The sequence below is a fragment of the Camelus ferus genome, chromosome 9, assembly GCF_009834535.1.
Source record: "Camelus ferus isolate YT-003-E chromosome 9, BCGSAC_Cfer_1.0, whole genome shotgun sequence".
Lineage (NCBI taxonomy): Eukaryota > Metazoa > Chordata > Mammalia > Artiodactyla > Camelidae > Camelus > Camelus ferus.
In genome coordinates this window covers 12,820,452-12,842,605 of record NC_045704.1, presented here as the reverse complement: position 1 = coordinate 12,842,605, position 22,154 = coordinate 12,820,452, and the positions used below count along the sequence as shown (strand labels likewise).

The window sequence follows — 22,154 nt, the reverse complement described above, 5'->3', positions numbered from 1 at the left end:
CTGGGGCAAAGTGGGGTCGGGTGGGGTTCCACCCGCAGGTGCCGAGATGCCAGCCTGAGCCACTGAAAGCGTTGGGACAGCGCCTGCTGGTGGCAGCTGATATGTCACCACTTCTGTGTCTGGGTCTCTCGCCACTTTTCCACTGCCTCTTGGGTCCTCTGCTCCCCACAGCCTGCTCACTTTAGTCTGTCCCACCTTGGCCCTTAGCTTATTCCCAGGGCCTTCCCTATGGATTCTTGGGGTCTGTCCCTCCCACCACCCCCACCATGCCTCCTGAGGCCCTGTTCCCTCTTGTCCCCGCTGGGCAGGGCTCATGCTCCCAGCTGCCCTGCTGGGCTGGGGGAGGGTTGGGCTGTGGGTTCCCAGCATAGCTGGGCCTTTAAAGATTCCCAGAAAGCCATCTCCCGCCCTCCCCCAGCTCACACATTGTTCCTCTCTGGCTGTTTTTTCCTGTCCAGGACCCTCCAAGGCCAGGCCAGGCCAGGGCTGACTGGCAGTGACGACTGCCCGCCCTCTGCAGCTGGGGAAACTGAGTCCTGAGGTGTATGTGTTGGGTAGAATTCTGTGTATGGAGGAGGGTGCTTGCTTCCTCCCACAGCCTTCCTGGAAGCTTGGGGTCGGGGTGTTCCAACCTGCCACATTTTTTTTCATTTTGAATTGGTTCTGCTTTGTTAAGTTCATAAGTATCAGTATTGACTTAACAGCAACTCACTTGACAAGTTGAGAACCTGCAGACCATCCCTTAAGTCTTGGTCAGGAAAGAATTCTGGACAACAAACAGGCTTAGACGGTAATTAAGTTAAATAAATACTTCCGGAGGTTGCTGCCCGATGCACACTGAGGCCCAGTTAACCTTCACAGCCTCCTGAGGGGCTTCCTGTTCAGCCTCTGCTGTGGACACAGTGTCTACACCTGCCTGCTCTACCCAAGTCCCTGTCCAGAGTTGCTGGTTCCCCATGTTTCTGTCCACACGAGCTGGATCACCCAAGGCATCATCCTTGGCTTTCCTTTCCATGGCCCTGCTACACCTGCTTCAGGACAGCTGGAGCCCTCAGCCAGCCAGTGCCTCATACCCATCTGCACTTCTTCCTCTTCCAGGATGCTGTCCCTGCCAGCTGTGCTAGAGCCCAGACTGCCTTTGGCCACAACTTACATGGCCCAGCCCCCTCTGGAAGCTAGCTGAGATTCTGGGGTCTCGTGCTAGTTGGGTCCCTGGCAGGGATGAGGGTGAGGTCGTGTCTACACAGCCCAGTGCTTCCCCGCCCCCGTCCCCTTCCTGGAAGCCCAGCTGTTGCGTCGCCACTTGCAGGTGTCGGCTGCCCCGCCCCTCGTCCCTCCGCCCTTAAAGGGGTCGTGTCTCCCGAGGCCTCCGGGGCATAGCGCCGCAGCGTGACCCGCACACCCGTGAGGGCTCCGTGGCCGCCGTGCGGGAGGTGGGCATCCGGGTTCTAATCCTGTCCTGGCGTGGGGTGACTTTTGGCCTCAGTTTTCCCCGCCTGAGAAGTGGGGACGCCCTGATTCCTCGCTCCAAAGCAGGTGCTCAGGGGATTTTTCCAGACCCGGGAAGGGAGCTGGGCCACACCCCGGAGGACCTGCCTCACTCCCGGGTTTCCCGTCCGCCGTACCTCCACGATGACGGCCCGCATCCTCCTGCTGATGCTCCTCGCCTCCTCCATCCTGGGGGACCCGGACTCCACGGGCAGGTGAGAAACGCCAGCGGCAGCTGGGACAGGGCGGGAAGGAGACTGGCAGGAGCGTGCGCTCTCTGGGCCACGGTTTTCCGCTTCGAGGGAATGGCAAGTTGATTTGGAAACACTCCCTGCCGGTCTCGGAGTTCTGGCTTCCCTCACCGAGCCCCATTTCTCGAGTGGATTGTTTAAACCCGATCTTCTCCCACGCTCCATCCCCAGGCGGCCCCAGCACCAAGTCCTGCAGCGGCGCGGGCGTCTCTGTTCCCTGGGCACGTGCCAAATGCACCGCCTGCCAGAGTTGATATACTGGCTTCGCTCTGCCTCCACCAAGGAGGTCTCGGGGAAGGCTGGCCGCAAGCCCCAGGACCCTCACAGCTACGGGCGCCGCCGGCGGCGCGCAGCCAAAGTCCTGCTAAATCTCCAGGATTCCGGTTTGCAACAAGGAGGCTGGCGCAGTGCCCAGCTCTCTGGGTGATGTTGGACATTTCTCTGCACCTCCCCTGGCCTCGGTTTATCCATCTGTGTATTGGGGCCACGACCCCAAGTTTCTTTTCCCCTAACTCCACCTCCTGAGCTCTCTCTAGGCTGCGCTGGACCCCTGGGCACATCGGACCCACCATGAACAAAGAATATTAACGTCCAGAACTGAATAAAGCGGGAGTTACATGTTTCAGTCTCTTGTCTATGCCTATTCTGGCCTCCCAGTCTGAGCCCGGCCCCTAATATATTCTCCCTTTTATCCATGCACCTTTTCCCTGACGGAAGTCCCACTCACTGTCTAACTTGAATCCAATCCGCTGTAGCACCTCCACGCCACCTCAGTCCATGCAGAAACATCTTCCTTGGGTAAGGTTTTGGTGGGCCGACCCCACCCCAAATCAGCCCTCCTCCCTCCCCAGGGTGGTAGGGCCGAGATCCACTTTGGCTCTATACCCCACGCGCATGGGCTGCGAGTTCCAAGTTGAGCCTCTTTCCTGGAAGAGAAAGGAGGGTAAAAGGGACAAAGAACGGACTAGGGAGTCGAAGAACGTGGGGTTCGGAGAAGAGGAGCTGCGTAGAACGGGGGAGGCCCAAGAGTGGAGAATCAGGCGGGTAGAAGGAGTCTGAGGGATAGGGATTGAATGGAGCGCCGGGATTGGACGCAAGGATTCGAAGGGGGCGGGATAGAACGCAGCGATTTGAAGGAGGCGGGGATAGAAGATTGGAAGGGGGAGGGGATAAAACCCGGGACTTATACCCGGCGAGGCACGAGACAGAAATCAGCGTTATTGAATGTTAGATAGCCGGAGGTGTACAGGGGCTCCGGAGGCCCGTCGACCAAGTCGTGGATTCGTAGCACTGGAATTGGACATATGCAAGTGGGAGGCATGGACCCGGCGCTCTAAATCGGGGGTCGCGGAGGTGTACCCAGGCTTGGTCCCCAGGATCCGATCGGCGGACCCCTGACTCAACGTGGTAAGTGCCAGACTGGAGCTCCTGCGGGGGCTGGAGGACTGTGTCTTGGGTCGGGCATGCGGGCCTCTCCATCAGTTGTTCTCGACGCTAGCCTCTGCTCTCAGTCTCAGCATCGCTGCCCGCAAGGCATGCGCAGTAGGGTGCTCCCTCCCCCATCCCCTCCAGCCCGGGGCCGGGGAGGGGACGCTGGGCCACAGCAGAGCGGACAAATTTATAAAAAGCCCCCATCCAACTGCCCCCTCACTCCCCCTCACCCTCCGCCTTAGAATGGGAAGCGGAAATGGGATGGACAATGCCAACGTCCTGCAGGTGTTCATTTCAAATGGGTTTGGGACTAATGTTTTTCCCATAATGCCGCAACTCACCCTGGACTGGTTTCCCTCCCCGACCCTCGAATTTTGAAAGCCCTTTGAGGCGAGGGGGAGCACTGTCCCCGCACCATGTTCTCAGAATAGCCGCAAAACGGGTGCGTTCACAGAGGCTCCCAATCAACGTCCCCCGACACTGGAGTCTTCGCTCAGGACCTTAAAGACCTTTCAGGTGGTTAGCGAAGGGTGAGCTGGCGTTCTATATACTCCTGGGTCTGCGGGGGTAGGGGCTGGGGGGGGGGGGTCCTGGAGAATGACCCTCTGTCCTCCTCCCGGGGCTGTAGGCGTGAAATGGCTGAAGCGCACCAAGCCGTGGACTTCCGACCTTCGCTGACTTCGGACCCGGGGAAAGTGGAGCTCAGTGCCCCCGTGTTGCAGGAGATCTACCTCTCCGGACTGCGCTCGTGGAAAAGGCATCTCTCTCGTTTCTGGGTGAGGAGGGCTGTGGCTTGGTTTCCTTCCGGGAATCCAGTTACCTGCTTCCGGGATGCCTGAGGCCCACTTCCGGCATTCTAGTGGTCCCATTTCTGGGTTCCTGTCACCCCATCTGGGAATTTTGATGTCTATTTCCAGGGCCCCTTGAAGCTATTTCCAGGCTCTCTGTGGCTCACTTCTGGGATCCTCAACCTCACCCCCTGAGAATCCCTATTCACCTCTTGTACCCACTTCCTGGACCCCCTCCCCACACTCCCCACACCCACAAACACAATTTCCACCCCAGTTTTTAGAACTCAGTCCCCTTACGGTGGTGCACCTCTCACCATTCCCTTCCATCTCCAGGCTCTAAACAAGGTGCTCCCCATTCCAGAACTCCATGGCCGGATTAAGATCTTGGGTAGCTCACATCCCATCCTGAAGGACCCCCTTTCCCATAGCTCTCACCTACTGTATCTGAGAGCCCCCTCCGTACCCATGCTCTGAACCCCCAGTACCCCTCTCCAGCGTGTCTGCCCCAGGGTCCCCAGTTCTAGAACTCTGGCATCATCTAGATGAGGGGTCTCCCTGCGGGTCACACCCTCTGTCTGTGAACAGAAGTCTTGAACACCTGTGGGGTCAGCCAGGACTGAGTTTGAATCCTGGCTCTGCCACTTACTAGCTGTGTGGCCTTGGGTCAGTGCTCCATTCTGAGCCTCAGTTTCCCCATGTGTAAAGCAGGGGTGTTGATGACATTTCCCTCAAAGAACAGTTGTAAGGATTAAATGAATGCTTCCATTTAAGCACTGAGTAAAATGCTTAGCTTGGGGCAAGTGCTGAGTCAGTGTTAGCTTTTGATAATAATATTGTTCTTCATTCACCAAATATCTGTGGAGCATTTGTTCAGGGTCTGGCATTGTTTGGGGCCACTGGGGACATAGCAGGGAGCAAAATGGACAGTCCCTTCCCTCGTGGAGCTCTTGATCTCATTGGAGGAGAAGGCAATAAAGGAGAGAAATAAGCAAAACGCAGAGTATGTTACATGGTGACATGTGCTATGGAGGACAATAAAGCGGGTGAGGAAGACGGAGCCTGGAGGTGCTGTAATAAAACAATGAGGCAGTCCAGGAGTGTCTCTGGAAGCTGGGACACTTGAGCAGGCTGGATCACACTTCTAGGGCCACATTGGTTGTTAAAATCATTGTTAAAATTGAGGCATTATTTGTTCCAGTGGGTAAACAGCCACTACCTCAGACCCCCAATAATTCCCCTTCAGTCCTACCCCTGGAACCCCTACCCTGGGCCTCAGTCCAATCCAGCAACCAAAGTGTTAACAAGTGGCCATTAACCACTGGTTAAATGGTTAAATCCATAAACACACACACGTATATGCACAAATGTATATATTTAAACAGAGAATTATATACATAATAATATGCAGATTTTTCAAGTGTACAGTCCTTGAGTTTTGTGATGATTTTGTAACCTGTGTGATACCTGCATAACCAGCTCCCCATCAAGATCGTATTGCCATCATTCTAACGCACCCATTTCCAGCCAGCGCCCCCCACCTCACCCTCACTGCAAGGCAACCGCTGTTCTGATTTCTACACGTAGAGATGGATTTTGACTGGTGTGGCTCTTTCAGATATTTTGACTGTCACGCCTGTATTCGAGTCACCTCTGAAGCTCTTTCCTAAGTCAGGTGTCCCCTAAGCCAATGGACCCCGGTAGACCATCACATTAGTATTACTTGATCATTGTGATAATAATAATCCTTTCCTTTCTATCATGTTGCTGCCTCTCTCCCTGATGGTCCCTCGGTTTCTTCACTTATAAAATGGGAATCTTGACAGTCCCTGCCTCGAAGGATTGTTGTAAGCATTGATTGTCTTAGTAGAAGGCCTTGTTCACAGAAATTTCCACTCTAGCATTGCCATTCTCATCTTGTGTGCCATATAGGTGCTGTGTGACCTCTGGCATTTAGTAATGTCTTTGGACCTCTGTTTCCTGATTTCTAAAATCCTGTTAGGTAGTAGTGTGTCCCTGGCTCTATACTAAGCAAGCCCTTTAAATCTGTTGTTCACCTCTTTCTCATTAGAGTCTTCTGTGGTGGTCCCATTTTACAGATGAAGAAACAGAAGCCCAGAGAGCTGCTTTCACTTTCCCCAGGTCACACAGCTGCTAAGATGTAGAAGTAGCGGCAGAGCTAAAATTAGCAGTCTGGTTCTGGAGCCCATGCTGCTGCCCCACGATCCTGGGCTGCTTCTCTAGAATGTGGTCTCAATACCTACACCTTAGAGCTATTGCGAATTACGTGCAGGGGGTCATTGGGCCAAGTGTGTGGCACAGGGTCTAGCACTTAGTGGGTGGTTCATTGGAAAGGAGGTTAGAGCGTCCCCTGAAATGGCTTCCAAACGAATATGAAATTCCAAGATACAGCAGACCCCGGAGTAGGGTACCTTGCAGTGTCTCCTGCTGCATTACGGTCACAAGGCATCTGCACAGTTTGTGATTGACAGTTCATCCTGGCACCAGTGGACCTGAGCAACCTGCCTTTTACTATCGCCATTAGCACTCACTTCATTCTGGTCTGACCTCCCTGGAGGCAGGACCTAGATTGGTCTGTTCCTCACTGTGTCTCAGCCACCCAGTTCAGTGCTGAATCAGTAGTGAAGAATGGCGATCAGTAGAGGTGATAATCAATTAAATAGGCGCTCTTTCCTCTCCACAGAACGACTTTCTCACAGGTGTGTTCCCTGCGAGCCCCCTCAGCTGGCTGTTCCTCTTCAGTGCAATCCAGCTTGCCTGGTTCCTCCAACTGGATCCTTCCCTAGGACTGATGGAGAAAATCAAAGAGTCACTGCCAGACTGGTGAGGTCCCCCACTTCAGCCCAGTGACCTCCTAATCCCCTTCTCTCCAGCCAGTAAGTTTATCTATCAGAATGACATGCCTGCTAAAGAAAAGTAGCTTCTGAGATCTACTTGGGGTCAGATTAATAAAAGTATGGCATCAACAAAAAGGAGGTGATTTTCCATCTTCTCCCTGCACACTTTCCATCCTGGCTGCTTCTTGCTAGAGGGATGGTGGCAAACTAGACAATGATCAGGTATGGTTATAGATACTAACAGAAGTATGAGCTCTGTTAGTCTATAGTTGGCCACAGACCTCACCATTCCTGGTGTCAGGGTCTTCACCTGTAATGTGGGAGTAATAATTGCTTCTGAGAGTGGGTGGATGGAGTGGTTGAATTGTTATAACTGTTGGAAAAGTTTTGGAAACCAGATGCGGGTGAAGTGGCAAGTTCTAACTCTTGGATTAGTCTTTCTGGTGAAGAAGGTTCAGATTTTGTGCAGACAGCCTCAAAGGGTAGATCTGGGATCAGAAGTAGAAATTTCCAGGAAGGCTAGATTTACCTAGTCTACAGAGGGGAAGTGACTCACACCAAGTTCTCCAGGTGGGATTTGCTCGCAAGCTATCTGATTGCAACTTTGCAATCATGTTGATTTCCTAGGCTTGAGTTTGCATTGGAGCCACCTGGGAGCCTTGTTAAAACACTGATTGCTGGGCCAAATGCCAAGAGCTTGTGTCTTCATAGATTTGGGTGTGGCCCAGGAATTGACATCTGTAACATGCTGCCAGGTGGTGGTGCTGCTGCTGGTCCCACACTTTGAGAACCACTGCCTTAGAGTGTAATTTGATATCTGGTTTATTTCAATAGAAATACCAGCTCCCATTTATTGAGCACCTGCCAGTTTCCATGGGAACTGATTTTAGAAGCTTTCTGTCTCTACAATTCTGGGGCAGGGGTGGGGGCAGAAGTGTGTGTGGTGAGAGAGGGTCACACTCAGTACATCACAAATGAGGAAACTGGACTTTTTCTGATTGATTCTAATTCTACAAGATATACATCCAACAGCCAGAAGACCAGAGTCAGAGAATGTTAAGAAGGGCAAGTGCTGGGTGGGGATGCGCAGGGAGGGGAGACCCAGGCCCATTCTCTTTCTCTCCCCACCAGGGGTGGACAGCACCACAGGCTTCGGGGGGTCCTGGCAGCCGCGCTGTTTGCTTCATGTCTGTGGGGAGCTCTGATCTTCACGCTTCATGTGGCCCTGAGGCTACTTCTGTCCTACCACGGCTGGCTCCTTGAACCCCACGGAGCCATGTCCTCACCCACCAAGACCTGGCTGGTATGGGAGGGTCAGAGCCCTACTCAAGCTCTCTCTGTCCCATTCTTTGGGTTGCCACACTCCCGCAGTACCTGGTCCCGGGCTTCAGTGAGGAGTTTAATGAACCACTAACTCTAGCTTTCCGCCAGGCCCTGGTCCGCATCTTCTCCGGCCGCCACCCAATGCTCTTCAGTTACCAACGCTCCCTGCCGCGCCAGCCCGTGCCCTCCGTGCAGGACACCGTGCGCAAGGTGGGCCAGGCACCCCGGGATGGGGCGGGAGGCGGCCGGGGCCGGGCGAGGGGCGTGACCTACCCTCTTCCCCTCCTTGCCCGTCAGTATCTGGAGTCTGTCCGACCCGTCCTCTCAGACGAGGCCTTCGACTGGACTGCGGCCCTAGCGCAGGAATTCCTGAGGCTGCAGGCATCGCTGCTGCAGTGGTACCTACAGCTCAAGTCCTGGTGGGCGTCCAATTACGTGAGTCCCGAATCCTTTTGGCAAAGGTTCTGAGCCCGCGCTCCCAACCCAGAATTTATGCCCAGCCCCGTGACACGCCCACTTTCCCCACGCCGTGCGGAGATTGGAGCCTCATCTCTGACTTGCCCCGCCCCCACTCTCAGTATTCTGAGCCCCGCCCCTACGCTCCAATAGTATAAACCCAGCCCTAGATGCTCCAGTATTCTGAGCTCCACTCTACTCTCCAGTATCCTGAACCCTGTCAATCCTGTGCCAACATTTTGAGCCCCACCCAACATGCTCCAACTGAACCCAGCTCGTCGAGAATCTAAGCTCTGCCCCCAGGACCCGCCCACATCCAGAGCTCTGCCCCCAACCCTCCAGTATTTAAACCAGAATTCCAGGCCCCTGCCAATATTTTTGTGCCTCTGCTGGCCATCTAAAACTCTAAGCCCCGCTCCCAGAATAGTTCTCGTTTCCTACACCCTCTCTCTGCAAAGACGCGTGCCCCAAATGGGCTTCTGTTCTGATTTCACTAGCTAAGTTCTTGAACGCACTCTGAGTAGAGCTCCTTGAGAAACTGAGGCATAGAGCCAGTCAGAGATTCACCCAAACCGCATCTTCCAGGCCTCCCATTCTGTAGGAAGTCATAAACAGCTCTCTGGCAGCATGTGATAAGGTGGAGGTAGTGATGAAATGACCGATGGGGTGATGTGAGTGTCTTGGGGGACATGGTCAAAAGAGGCCGCAGCTGGATGAGAGGCTCAGGGTTTCGGGAGGACAAGCTATTGGGGCTGAGCCTTGAGGGTTGGAGAGAATTTGAACCTGCCAGCTTGGTAGGAAGGAATGGCCCGAGCAAAGGCGAGAAGGTAGTAATGTTGCAGAACAAAGTTTCGGAAGGGTGATGGTCATGAGAGGTGATGGTGGAGGGTAGGGAGAGGCTTGAACTCCGGCTGAGAGCCCTTGACTTTTTCTTCTGGGTACTAGGGAGCCATGAGAGGATTCTGAAGGGGGGAGGCCGGGCAGCTCTGGTGTTGGGGAAAGACTGGAGGGGAGACGCTGGGGGCTGGGAGGCTGGAGAGGAGGCTGGGTGAAGATCCAGGGGAGAGGACGAGGCCAGAGAGGGGGCTGTGGGACAGGGGACCAAGCAGGGGGAGTCAGGGGGCAGGAGAGTGGGGCTGGGAACTGCCAGGATGTAGGGGTGGAGGAGGGAAATGGCGAGGATAAAATCCTCGGGTCTCACCTGGTAATTAGGAGGACTGAGCAGCTCTGCCTGAGATGTGGAGAAGGGGGGCAACTTTGGGGTGAAGACACAGGAGCTCTTGAGGCAGGTGTGACTAGCCTGGGGGGTCCAGGGGAGACGTCCCTGGGCAGCCAGAGACCTGGGTGAGGGCTGGGGAAAGAGACCTGAACTCTGACAGCAAATGAGAGCCTTCAGCTGTAGAAGGTATGGAAACATTGGACTTGGATGAGAATATCAGAAGGGAGACTGCAGAGTGGGAAGGGAAGAGCATGTGAGACAGAGCCCAGAGGTGCAGCAGCATGGAAGGGTCCATCAGACAAGCCAGATGGAAGCACTGAGACATGTCTGCAGAGGTAGGACGGAAGCCAGGCCTCAGTTTTTTTTTTTTTCTTCATACTTTTGGACCAGATTCTACTCTTAAAAAATATATATATATACATATATATATACACACACACACTGTATAACATATAAATAATATACTAATTATATGTAAATAATATATAAACATAATAAGTATATTATAAATGTAAATATATAAGTATACATATGAATAATATATACACACACCATGTATATTTTACTGTTTTTAAATTGAAGTATAGTCAGTTACAATGTGTCAATTTCTGGTGTACAGCATAATGTCCCAGTTATGCATATGTATACATATATTCATTTTCATACTACTTTTCATTAAAGGCTATTACAAGATATTGAATATAATTCCCTGTGCTATACAGAAGAAATTTGTTTTTTATCTATTTTTATATATAGTGGTTAACATTTGCAAATCTCAAACTCCCAAATTTATCAAAGTTGTTTTTGAGTCAGACTTATCCGTATCTCCCTGTTTTTCACACAGCTTCATCCTCTGTGTTGTCAAGAACCTTGGCAATGTAGCATTTCCTAAAGTCCTATAATCTACCTTGGCAGACAAGGGTAGAGCGTGTGCTTAGCATGCACAAAATCCTGGGTTCAATCCCCAGTATCTCCATTTTAAAAAAAATTTCTTTTAATAAATAGATAAACCTATAATCTACCTAAAGTCATTGGTGCAGGGCACTAAAGCGACTTTTTTGTAAAACTAGACTAATTTTTACTTTGCTTTGGAGATTTTCTAACTTAGTCTGATTCATCGCTAACTCCCCTGCCCCCCATCCCAACCATTTGGTTCCTGGAGGTTAAACTTGCTCCACAATTATCTCCAAGATTTTCTTCTGCGTCATAGGCTTCAGCAAGCTTTGATGCTGGTATCTTTTTTCCTTTTTAAAAAATGGTACATGATATACATATAATGTTACAATGTTATATATATTGTAAAATACACAGATCTTACATGTATATCTTGATGAAGTTTTATGGATGCATATAACCAGATAACACCTGCCTAGATCAAAGCAGAGAAATTTTCTAGCATTTGCTGGAACCTTCTGGGTTTTTCCAGAAGATGTTGCACATTTCCAGAGAATGACAACAGCATACTATCTGGTCTAAGTGTAAGGAAGTGTAAGATGCCATCAACTTTAAGACATAAGCAAACAGGGATGTCTTCATAGAGTCTATGAGATTCTATGACATAGAAGAAAGGAAAACATCTAGAAAACATTCAAGTCCTCTCTGACCACCTCCCTTTAATTCTTGTGTCTCTCACCACTGCCTATGAGAAACACTGTTGTTAGAGTCCTTTCTGAGTATATACATACATATATTTGTACCCAGGGAGCTATATATATATTTTAAAGTATACACATTTTGTTTATATACTATATATAATTTTAAAGTATATAATAATATCATATATTATATAACATATTATGCATTAAATATATGTAATATAAATATACATCATTTTAACTATGATTAAAATATACATAATATAAAATTTGCCATTGTAACCATTTTTAAGTGTACAATTCAGTAGTACTAAATATATTCAATGTTGTGTAACCATCACTAGTCTCTATTTCTAGAATCTTTTCCTCATCCCAAACTGAAACTCTGTACCCATTAGGCAAAAGATCCCGACCTCCAGGTAACCTCACTGCTACTTTCTGTCTCTATGAATTTGCTTCTTTTAGATTTTTCATGAAAGTGGAATCATATGCTATTTTCCCTTTTGTGTCTGACTCATTTCACTTAGTGTAATGTTTTCAGGGTTCATCCTTGTTGTAACCTGAATCAGAACTTCGGTTCCTTTTATATATATTGTATATATTTTATATATATATAATATATACATATTTTAATTGAAGTATAGTCAGTTTACAATTTAGTGTCAGTTTCTGGTGTACAGCATAAGGCTTCATTGAGACATGAACATACATATATTCGCTTTCATATTCTTTTTCACTATAAGCTACTACAAGATATGAATATAGTTCCCTGTACTATACAGTATGAACTTGTTGTTTATTTATTTTATACATATTAGTTAGTATCTGCAAATCTCATACTCCCAATTTCTCTCTTCCCACTTTCTTTCCCCCCTGGTAACCATAAATTTGTTTTCTATGTCTGTGAGTCTAGAACTTCATTCTTTTGGATATTAACGTTCCATTGTAGGGATAGGCCACATTTGGGTTGTCTGTTTATCAATTTGGTGGACACTTGGGTCTTAGCAATATTTTTTAGAATCTTGGATGGGATAGTTTCACAGATCTTATTGTGTGCCTAGCTTTTTTCACTCTGTAACCTATTTTGGTGCTCATACTGCATCAGTAATATAGAGGTACCTTGTCCTTTTTAACAGCTATGTAGTATTCCATAACATAGCGTGATTTAGCTAACTGATCCCCCATGGATGGATTTCTAGATTATTGCTAGTTACTGATCATGATTGCCTCCTTCATGAGCCCCATCCTCCCTGTTTGACATAGCAGAGTCTTAGGGGGGCTCCCCCATCCCACTCTTCCCCAACCTGTCCCCACCCCCACTCCCCCACCCTCTCCCATCTGTGCATCTCTCTGCCCCACTCCCAGGTCAGTGACTGGTGGGAAGAATTTGTGTACCTGCGCTCCCGGAACTCACTGATGGTGAACAGCAACTATTATATGATGGTAAGAAGGGGAGAAGGGGATTGGGAGCTGGGGAGGGGATGGAGTTCATACTTCCCTGGGCCTGATGTTGTGGTGTCTGGGTAGAATGTGGAGTTTAGGGTCAGTGACCCGAATCACAGTCTGGAATTCACCATCCCACCCTCTGTTGGGTTCAAGATCTCTGTTTGGGGTCCGTGCACCAATCGCGGGCAAACCTGATCCCAGGCATTTCTCTCTCCCCTCGGCTGCCCCTCCCAGGACTTCCTGTACGTCACGCCCACCCCGGTGCAGGCAGCTCGGGCGGGGAACGCCGTCCATGCCCTCCTTCTGTACCGCCACCGCCTGAACCGCCAGGAGATCCTGCCAGTAAGAGGGCTGCCCCCGTGGGCTGGGGATGGAGGATGTGGTCCTGTGACCACGGAGCCACGTGGGTCCTGGGAGGCAGGTCACCAGCCCATGGTCTCCTGCAGACTCTGCTGATGGGAATGAGGCCATTATGCTCTGCTCAGTATGAGAAGATATTCAACACCACACGAATCCCAGGGGTCCAAAAAGGTGAGCCCCCTTTCGCCTCCTCACTGACAGAGGCAGAACAGTGTAGTGGCCAAGAGCATGTTCTCTGGAGCCAGCCTGCCTGGGTTAGAATCTCAGCTCCATAGCTCCCTTGCTGTATGACCTTGGGCAAGTTATGACCCTCTCTGAGCCTCAGTTTGCTCTTCTCTAAAATGGGATAATAAGGGTACATAGGGTGGTCAGGATGAAAGGAGTGCTTAGGGCAGTGCAGACCACTTGAGACATGCCTAATAAAGCTGCTGCTTCTCCTTCTTCTCCTCCTCCTTCTTCAATGGAGGTACTGGGAATTGAACCCAGGACCTCATGCATGCGACACATGCAGTCTACCACTGAGCTATATCTGCCCCCCATTACTCTTGGTCTTATAATGTATCACCGCTAGACCACATTCGCCACCTCCGTGACAGCCGACACGTGGCCGTCTTCCACCGGGGCCGATTCTTCCGCGTGGGGACTCACTCCCAAAGCGGCCTGCTATCCCCGCGGGCCCTGGAGCAGCAGTTCCAGCGAATCCTGGACGACCCCTCCCCCTCCTGCCCCCACGAGGAGCATCTGGCCGCCCTGACCGCTGCTCCCAGGTAAGGGTCAGAGATCAGTGGGCCCGGACGCCCAGCCAGCATCCTGAGGTTGCGAGCCGAATGGAGGCTGGGTAGGGCGGAGGGCCAGCCTGGACTCAGGCACGTCCCCCAACAGGGACATGTGGGCTCAGGTGCGAAGGTCCCTGAAGACCCAGGCCGAGGAAGCCCTAGAGGCCGTCGAAGGTGCCGCTTTCTTTGTATCACTGGACTCCGAGCCCGCGGGGGTCTCCAGGGAGGACCCTGCAGCCTCCTTAGATGCCTACGCCCACGCCCTGCTGGCCGGCAGGGGCTACGACCGGTGAGTCAGACCCGGGGATTTGGACCCTACCCCGCCTGTGATCCCAGACCCAATGCATTGAGACCTGGGGACCTCTGCAGCAGATAACCCCGAGACCTGGGACCCCAGATCCAGAACCACACATTTAAGGACCACCAAACCCTGGACCTGAACTCTTAGACCTTGAGAGACTCTAGACCTGGGACATCAGACTCAGACTCCCAGACCTGGGGACCCCAGATCTGAGGATTAACAAATGCCAAACCTGGGACCTGCTCGACCCAGAGACCCCACCCCACCCCCACCAGACCTCAAGCCTGGGGACCTCGGACTCAATACAGCAGACCGTGGAATACTCAGACCTAAATGTATGTGCCCTAAGCCCAGGACCCCTGACCTGGGACCTCCAAACCTAGAGATCCTCAGGCAACTTCCCAGATGCCCACCAGGCACCACTCTGATTTCCAAGGCTCTCCGCACCATAAGCCCTGACCTTTTCTCAACACATTGTCTCAGAATCCCTGAACTCTCCAAACCTTTCAGAGACCATCAGAACCGCCTGGGGAGACCCCACCTTCTTAGAGTTCCCCACACCAGGACCCCAGCCCCAGTTCCTGGAGCTACCCACTCAAAACCCCCTCAGTTCCCACGGAGAGGCACCCCGACTTCCCTCCTGGCCTGACTCTTTGGTGACCAGTCTGAATTCTCCCCCCACAGCTGGTTTGACAAATCCTTCTCGCTGATCGTCTTCTCCAACGGGAGGCTGGGCCTCAGTGTAGAGCACTCATGGGCCGACTGCCCCATCTCAGGGCACATGTGGGAGGTAGGGCAGCTGACAGCCCCCCCGCCCCCGGGACTGCCACCCCCCCATCCACCGCCATTTCTGCAGATCTTTCTCTCCAGGGCCTTAGGGTCAGAGGAGAAATGGAGTCTTGGGGAGAGGCCGAGACCTGACCAGGGTCACCTAGCAAAGAAGGGTTTCTGGGGTTATGCCCTTCCTTTGATGAATGGGCTTTTGGGGCTCAGAGAAGGGAAGTGATTTGCCCAGAGTCACAGAGCCAGAAGTTGCAGAGCGAGAAAAACCCTCTAGAGGGCTCTGAGGCTGCAGTATGAGGCCTTCCAACCCCATTACCTTGAGTAAGAACCATCTTCCTGCTTGGGTTTGCTGTGTGGCCTTAGGTAAGTTCCTCTCCTCCTCTGAGTCTGAGTTTCTGCTCTATCAGGTGAAAGGCTTGGCTTTTCTTTTATCTCCAAGCTCCCATCCAATGCTAAGAACCTGAGCATCTCTGTTTTATTTAGTTCCTAACTCATCCTAGGGCGTGGTGTCTGCACCCTACCAGGTTCCCAGTCTTCCATGGGGTGGCATGAGGGGTTGGATGTGACCCAGGGTGCAGGTCAGGCATGTATGTGGGCAAGGGAGCCGCTTCCAGATCTTGAGAGCAGCCCCAGGTAAGCACCAATTCCTCTGTGCCTGTTTCTTGCTTATAAAGTGGGAATTTGGGACCTTTGATTATATTGGTCAATCACCAATGTCAGTTCAATTCAATCTCAGACCCTTCACTACCTGTTAACACATCATCTCTGCATATTGACTTTTTTTTTCATTTAATATTTCTTTTTTTACATCTTTTTTGGGGGGAGAGTTGGATTTTTTGTGGGGGTGGGGGTAATTAGGTTCATTAATTTATTTACTTATTTTTAGTGGAGGTACTGAGAATTAAGCCAGGACCTCGTGCATGGTTAGCACACACTCTACCACCGAGCTATACCTTCCCCCTCTGCATATTGACTCTGAATAAAGAGATGTCATGTAGAATAAGGTAAAGAGAAATGCAAACTCTAAGACATAAAGCGAGATGTTCTGCTCCTGTTATATTTCTAATGTCATAATGAGGATATTAATCCCTTCTTTCTAGGGTTGTTGTGAGAATTCAGTGGAAGGCTGGCAGGTAGTAGGTGCTCCATCGGGACTGATTTAAAATATTTGACAACCAGCAGGGCGTGGGCTCCACTGAATCACAATGGATGCTGACCCCTGGAAGCCCATATTATGCCCAGCTTTATCTCTCCTGTCCTGGGATTGTGGCAGGAGGAGTCCTCAGGAGGGCTGGGATAGCCGTTGGTGGCTCTTTATCTAGCATTCAGAAGTACAAGGGCAGGGGATAGTGTACAGCTTCAGTGGCAGAGTGTGTGCTTAGCATGCATGAGGTCCTGTGTTCAACCCCTTATACCTCCATTTTAAAAAGTACTAGTATTAGCCTTGCTCTCAGTGAGCATGACCCTGAGAACCTACCCAGAAACATCAGAGGTTCCAACCCCTAGAAGGGACTTAAGAAAAGAGATCCCTGGTTAGGTGGCCCTTGGTCCAGAGGGAGGAAGGGACTCTGACAGCTTCCGTTTGCACACAGTTCACTCTGGCCACAGAATGCTTTCAGCTGGGCTACTCAACAGATGGGCACTGCAAGGGGGATCCTGACCCCACGCTGCCTCAGCCCCAGCGGCTGTACTGGGACCTTCCAGACAAGGTGAGAGACCAGATTTCTAGGCCTCTCTTCCAAGTTCCCAAATTCCTGACTTTGACTCTTACCTCATCCCAGTCCCCAATCTCAACCAAAAAATCAACCCCATGCCTAACCCCAACTCCAAACCCACCCCCCCACCCCCAAATCATGCCAAACTCATCCCCAACCTCAAACCCCCAACCTTATCTCCAATCTAACCTCATCCCAACCACGTCCCCAACTCCAACCCCTACCCCAAACCAACCCTTTCCCCAACACCCAACCTCATGCTCGATCCCCAACCCCATCTCCATACCCAACCTCCACTTCATTCTAGCTCTAACTCAAACGCAACTTCCTCTTCACCTCAAACTCATCTCCATCCCCAACAATCACCATTCTTAAATTCAGTCCCATCTCCAACCCCAACCCCATCCTCAAACCTAAACCCATTCCATACCCAACCCAGACCCCATCCCCAACTCCAATTCAGTCCTCATACCCAGCCCCATTCCCTGTCCCATCCCTATCTCCAATCCCAATCCCATCCTGACCATCACTGCCATCCCTCTTCCCATCTTTGTCCCCATTTTCATATTCCACCCCAACCTAACTCCATTCCCATCTCCACTTTCAGACCCATTCCAAACTCTAACCTACCCCTATCTGTAACCCCAGCCATTCCTCCCTCCCTCCTTCTCTGGCAGATCCATCTATCCATCTCTCTAGCCCTGAGGGGAGCCAAGACCTTGTCTGGAAACATCGACTGCCACGTCTTCCCCTTCTCCCACTTTGGCAAGAGCTTCATAAAATGCTGTCACCTCTCTTCAGACAGTTTCATCCAGACAGCCTTGCAGCTGGCCCACTTCCGGGTCAGTTGGGTTCCCAGCCCTAGCCCCCTCTCAGGACCTCTTTTCCCCTGGGCCCCCAAGACCTGCCTCATCAGTCCCTTTAATGACGTCTTGGTGACTGCCATGGTGGGTCCACCATCTTGATTTCTCTCTCCCAACCACGTGTTCCTGGGTGGGAGAAGGCTGGAGGTCCAGACAGAGGTGGGTCAAGTCTGTGAAGTCTTTGAGCCTAGCTGACAGGCTCCTCTTATCCTTGCCCCCCAGGACAGGGGTCAGTTCTGCCTGACTTATGAGTCAACCATGACTCGCTTGTTCCTGGAAGGCCGGACCGAGACGGTGCGTTCTTGCACGAGGGAGGCCTGCAACTTTGTGAAAGCCATGGAGGACAAAGAGAAGACAGTGGGTGTGGGCCTCATCTGAGGCTTCGGTCATTCCCACGTTCTCACTCACACATTTAGAAACATTAAGGAGCACCTTCTGATGGCCAGGCCCCATGATGGTACACAGGCAGAACCAGGCATGGTCTGTGACCTCCAGGAGCTCAGTGATGGAGGGGGACAGAGATAATTCAGGAGAATGTGATACATGCTTTAATGAGGGTCACACAGAGCACGTGGGGGAGGACCCAAGAGGGAGCCCTGGTTCCACAATGTAGCTCTATTTAACCTCTGTGTGACCTTGTAACTTCCATTTGTTACGATTCCTCAGGGTCCTTATTTAACCTCTCTACTCAGAGCCCCCCAGGCACCTCTGTTCCCTCTCCCCCTTACTTATGAAGTATTGCGGTTCAATGGAAGGAGTTTGGGCCCTAGAGTCAGACAGACCCAGGAATCCACCTGATTCTGCTTTGCTCTGTGACCCTGGGCAAGCGACTTCCCCTCTCTGTTTCCCTTCTGCAAAATAGTTGATATCTCTGCCTTGCAGGGATGTTGCAAGCTGGGTTGAGGCCGGGGTGTGACAGGCCCCAGCAGTAAGCCCCCTCCCTGTCTTTCCATGACCTGTGACCTCCCCCGGGATCCCAGGACGCACAGTGCCTCGCCCTGTTCCGCCTGGCGGTGGACAAGCACCAGGCTCTGCTGAAGGCAGCGATGAGCGGACAGGGGGTTGACCGTCACCTCTTTGCTCTCTACATCGTGTCCCAACTCCTCCACCTACAATCACCCTTCCTGGACCAGGTTGGGGTGCAGGGAAAAGATTAAAAAGGAAAGTGGCAAACCATGGGAGAAGGGAGGCACTTCCGGGGCAAGGAGGGCGAGACTGAAAAAAGGAGTATTAACCCAGGAGTTAGGGAGCCGGGGCAGAGCGAAAGGGAGAGGGGAAATGGCACATGGGGAGAGGGGCGTGGTCAGAGATGAGGGGCGTGGTCAGGGGAAGAAGAATGTGGTCCAGGAGCAGGGTTGGGGTTTGAAAGGGAGAGGGGCGTGGTTCCGAGGACCAGGAGAGGAGGGCGGGTTCTGGGAGAAGCTGAGAGAGGTGTGGTCAAAAAAGCAGAAGAGCAGAGGGATGAGGTCAGGTAGACCAAGGGAAGAGGGGCAGATGGGCCGATTTAGGGAAATAGGCAGTTCAGCCAAGGCAACACGGACTTGCGGGTCTGATTGTCTTTATTGCATATGTAACCTGTCCCTGCACATGACTCCTGTCCCTCAGGTTCACTCGGAGCAGTGGCAGCTGGCCACGAGCCAGATTCCTGTTCAGCAAATCCACCTGTTTGATGTCCAGAATTACCCCGACTACGTTTCCTCTGGTGGTGGATTTGGGCCTGTGAGTGGAACAGGGACCTGAGGCAGGAGGGGGCTGGGGGTCTGCACGTCTACCTAGTAGAAGAGGTGGGGAGTGGGGGCTCTTTTATTCCCCTTACTCTGTCCCTTTCCAGGCCGATGACCACGGTTATGGGGTTTCTTACATCTTCACGGGAGACGAGGCTATCACCTTCCACATCTCCAGCAAAAAGTCAAGCACAAGAACGGTGAGCCTAACCCCCACACACCCTCTCCTCCCTCAGCCTAGGAGTCCGAACTCCCAGCTCCCTACTGTCCCATGATCCAGGTCCCAATCTCCAACCCCCTCAGCCCTCCGACTCAGGGGTCAGGGGACCCAGCCTCTTGTTTCTCAGCCCCTAGGAGCTCCTATCCCAGTTTCCCCTGGGCATGACACATTTCTCCTTCCAGGACTCCCACCGGCTGGGGCAACACATCAAGGATGCATTGTTGGACGTGGCCACCCTGTTCCAGGAGGGGCAGCGTCTTAAGCGCCGGTGCAGAGGGTCAGGGGAGGAGGACTCGGAGCACAGCTGTGGCTCTCTCCCCTGCCACACTGGGGGCTCTCGGGCACCCATGACACCCGCCAACTTTTGACACCTTCCAGCAGGGAGCTGGTCTCCCCAGGAACTAGGGGGATGGTCTCTATGGCGGGCTGGTGCAGGACAGAGGCAGCCTGTTTGGGTTTGGAAATCTCACATCTGGTCTAATAAAGATGTGTAAGCTGGGTGTGTGGTTTCTGCTGTGCTCCTGGCCTGGGCGAGGGTGGGAGAGGTGAGGATCGTATCAGGGTGGAGGAGGAGAAAAGTTCCCATCCATCTCCAGGCCCCACCATGAATTCCCAGTTACAATCACTACTTCAGCCTCGACCCCCAACCTGGCCAGTTTATTGCCTTCCCAGCTCCAGTCATAAGAAACGCAACCATTCAAGGACCATCCCAGTCAGACAACCCCACAAGCTCTCGTTAGTTTAGCTCCTGCTGCCCCAACACCAACTCCCCACCCCCAACTTAGAGGTTGATGCCAATCCAGCCACTCCAGTTGACATCTCCCAAATGAATCCCCTGAGACTCTTATTACCTAACCCCAACCCCAGCCATTCCAACCTTCACCTCAATGACAGATTCGTTTGAGTGATGGACTAGAAATGCACTAGCTCATGTCCACTGCCCTAACCTCCTCCAGGTTTCTAACATCCAGTGATCCCATGACACCACATCTCACTATACCCAACAACCCAACCACAATTTGAAGCATACAACCAACACAAAAACATCCAACCCCAAACTCCACCCACCCCACCAAAATTTCCTTCCAATCTCCACCATCACCCAAACTTAAACTTGACCCGTAGTTAATGGCTTTAAATACCACACTCCTCTACCACACCCACCAGCCTGAGCTCATAACACCAACCCCATCTAACCACACCAAAGCCCCAGTCATCCAACCCACCACTGCCATAATTCCATGACTCCAAGTCCCATTGCTTCCACAGAGTCAAGCATAATAACACCAGCCCAACATCCAAATCAAAATCCCGAGCACCTTAGTTTCCACCAGCCCAACCTCCACATGCAACTCACCAACTCTAGCAGTTTCCAAAAATGTCCCCAAGTATTCTGACATTCCTCCTCCCAAAAGGTGGAGCTTAATTCCTCTCCCCTTGAGTGTGGACTGACTTAAGTGACTCTTTTCTTGTAACTAAAAGATTATAGTAGAAGTGAATAGGACACAAAAGACATTCTGGCTTCCTTCTTGCTCTCTCTCTGAATTGCTTGCTCTGGGGGAAGTCACTGGTGGGGGCAGGTGCTGAGAAGCAGGTGCTGGTGCAGCAGTGGTGAATGTCATGGGGTCTGGCCCCTCTCCTGATGCAGCTTATTGGTGTCTTCTGGCCCCACTGATGCCTGATCTAGGTTCCACCTTCTGATGGCTCCCTGTGGAATACACCCAACTTGAAATATTTGGGAGTTCCAACAGAATAAACTCATGATGGGCCACGCTGACTGCGTGTCACATGATGTAACTGTGTTCTTAGGCTCCGTCTCTGCCAGGGCTCAGTTGCACATCAGGAGCTCCCTTTGAACGGTGCATTGCCTTGTTTCAGAACGCTGAGGTCGACACTGCGCTTTCCCCTTTCAGGGAAGAAACTCTTGGCAGAAAGTCTGCATGACATCTTTGCCAATCTACAGATACTTCTAGTATCACAGGGTCTGCTGTGTCCCAATCTGCAGGGCTGTCTGCCTTACAGCTGGTACCAGTCCCTTCCTGACCTGGGAGTCACTCAAAGCTGGAAGTCTTCCTTATTATCTATAAAATGAACTGGAGCAGTATTTCCCAGTGTGTAATATGCTTCCTCCAAACCTGAAGACACCTAAATCAGTAGAATGAAGACCACGGGCTTCTTTCTTAGTGGTAAGATGTGGTATCTGTTCTTCCCTTTGGGTTAGTACTCCCCACGCCTCTGATGCCCGGGCTCCTAAACCCTCCCTGATGTGGTAGGTCCTTGAAACTTTGTAAACTTTACTTCCCACCCTCTGGAGGGCACATATCTTAGCAATACCCCAACGCACTAGCTACTGCTTGTTTATCCAGTCTGACTAACATGATATTATTAATAGGGTGAACCAATGTGGTTTCTTTTTTAATTGAAGTGTAGTTGATTTACAATGTTGTGTTAGTTTCCGGTGTACAGCATAGTTATTCAGTCATATATATATATATATATAACTGAATGAAATAAATATATATATTTATTTCATTTTCTTTCTCATTATAGGTTATTA

At 51.4% G+C, this 22,154-nt stretch overlaps 2 protein-coding genes across 3 annotated transcripts; both read left to right on the top strand.

Moving 5' to 3' along the window:
- The first annotated feature begins 61 nt into the window (after positions 1–61).
- On the top strand, positions 62–2,364 carry ADM5 (adrenomedullin 5 (putative)). The gene is made up of 2 exons (XM_006173838.3): positions 62–1,703; positions 1,911–2,364. Exons 1-2 carry the CDS (start codon positions 1,633–1,635, stop codon positions 2,164–2,166), a joined length of 327 nt encoding a protein of 108 aa, XP_006173900.2. The 5' UTR covers positions 62–1,632; the 3' UTR covers positions 2,167–2,364.
- Positions 2,365–2,882: 518 nt separating this feature from the next.
- On the top strand, positions 2,883–20,099 carry CPT1C (carnitine palmitoyltransferase 1C). 2 transcript variants are annotated; one of them, XM_006173791.3, is made up of 19 exons: positions 2,885–3,146; positions 3,799–3,946; positions 6,663–6,802; positions 7,948–8,119; positions 8,248–8,349; positions 8,437–8,574; positions 12,775–12,852; positions 13,090–13,197; positions 13,302–13,386; positions 13,787–13,982; positions 14,098–14,280; positions 14,977–15,082; positions 16,668–16,784; positions 17,468–17,632; positions 17,876–18,010; positions 18,634–18,786; positions 19,259–19,372; positions 19,485–19,577; positions 19,780–20,099. In XM_006173791.3, exons 2-19 carry the CDS (start codon positions 3,806–3,808, stop codon positions 19,963–19,965), a joined length of 2,412 nt encoding a protein of 803 aa, XP_006173853.1. In that variant the 5' UTR covers positions 2,885–3,146; positions 3,799–3,805; the 3' UTR covers positions 19,966–20,099. The 2 variants fall into 2 exon arrangements, with proteins under 2 accessions (XP_032341391.1, XP_006173853.1); XM_032485500.1 differs by lacking the exons at positions 17,468–17,632; positions 17,876–18,010 and having other exon boundaries at positions 2,883–3,146.
- The last annotated feature ends 2,055 nt before the right edge of the window (positions 20,100–22,154 follow it).

Coding starts and splice junctions, on each gene's coding strand:
- ADM5 (XM_006173838.3), top strand. CDS start 1,633: ATGACGGCCCGCATCCTCCTGCTGATGCTCCTCGCCTCCTCCATCCTG. Junction 1,704..1,910: donor GACCCGGACTCCACGGGCAG/GTGAGAAACGCC, acceptor CTCCATCCCCAG/GCGGCCCCAGCACCAAGTCC.
- CPT1C (XM_006173791.3), top strand. CDS start 3,806: ATGGCTGAAGCGCACCAAGCCGTGGACTTCCGACCTTCGCTGACTTCG. Junction 12,853..13,089: donor ACAGCAACTATTATATGATG/GTAAGAAGGGGA, acceptor TGCCCCTCCCAG/GACTTCCTGTACGTCACGCC. Junction 13,983..14,097: donor GCCCTGACCGCTGCTCCCAG/GTAAGGGTCAGA, acceptor GTCCCCCAACAG/GGACATGTGGGCTCAGGTGC.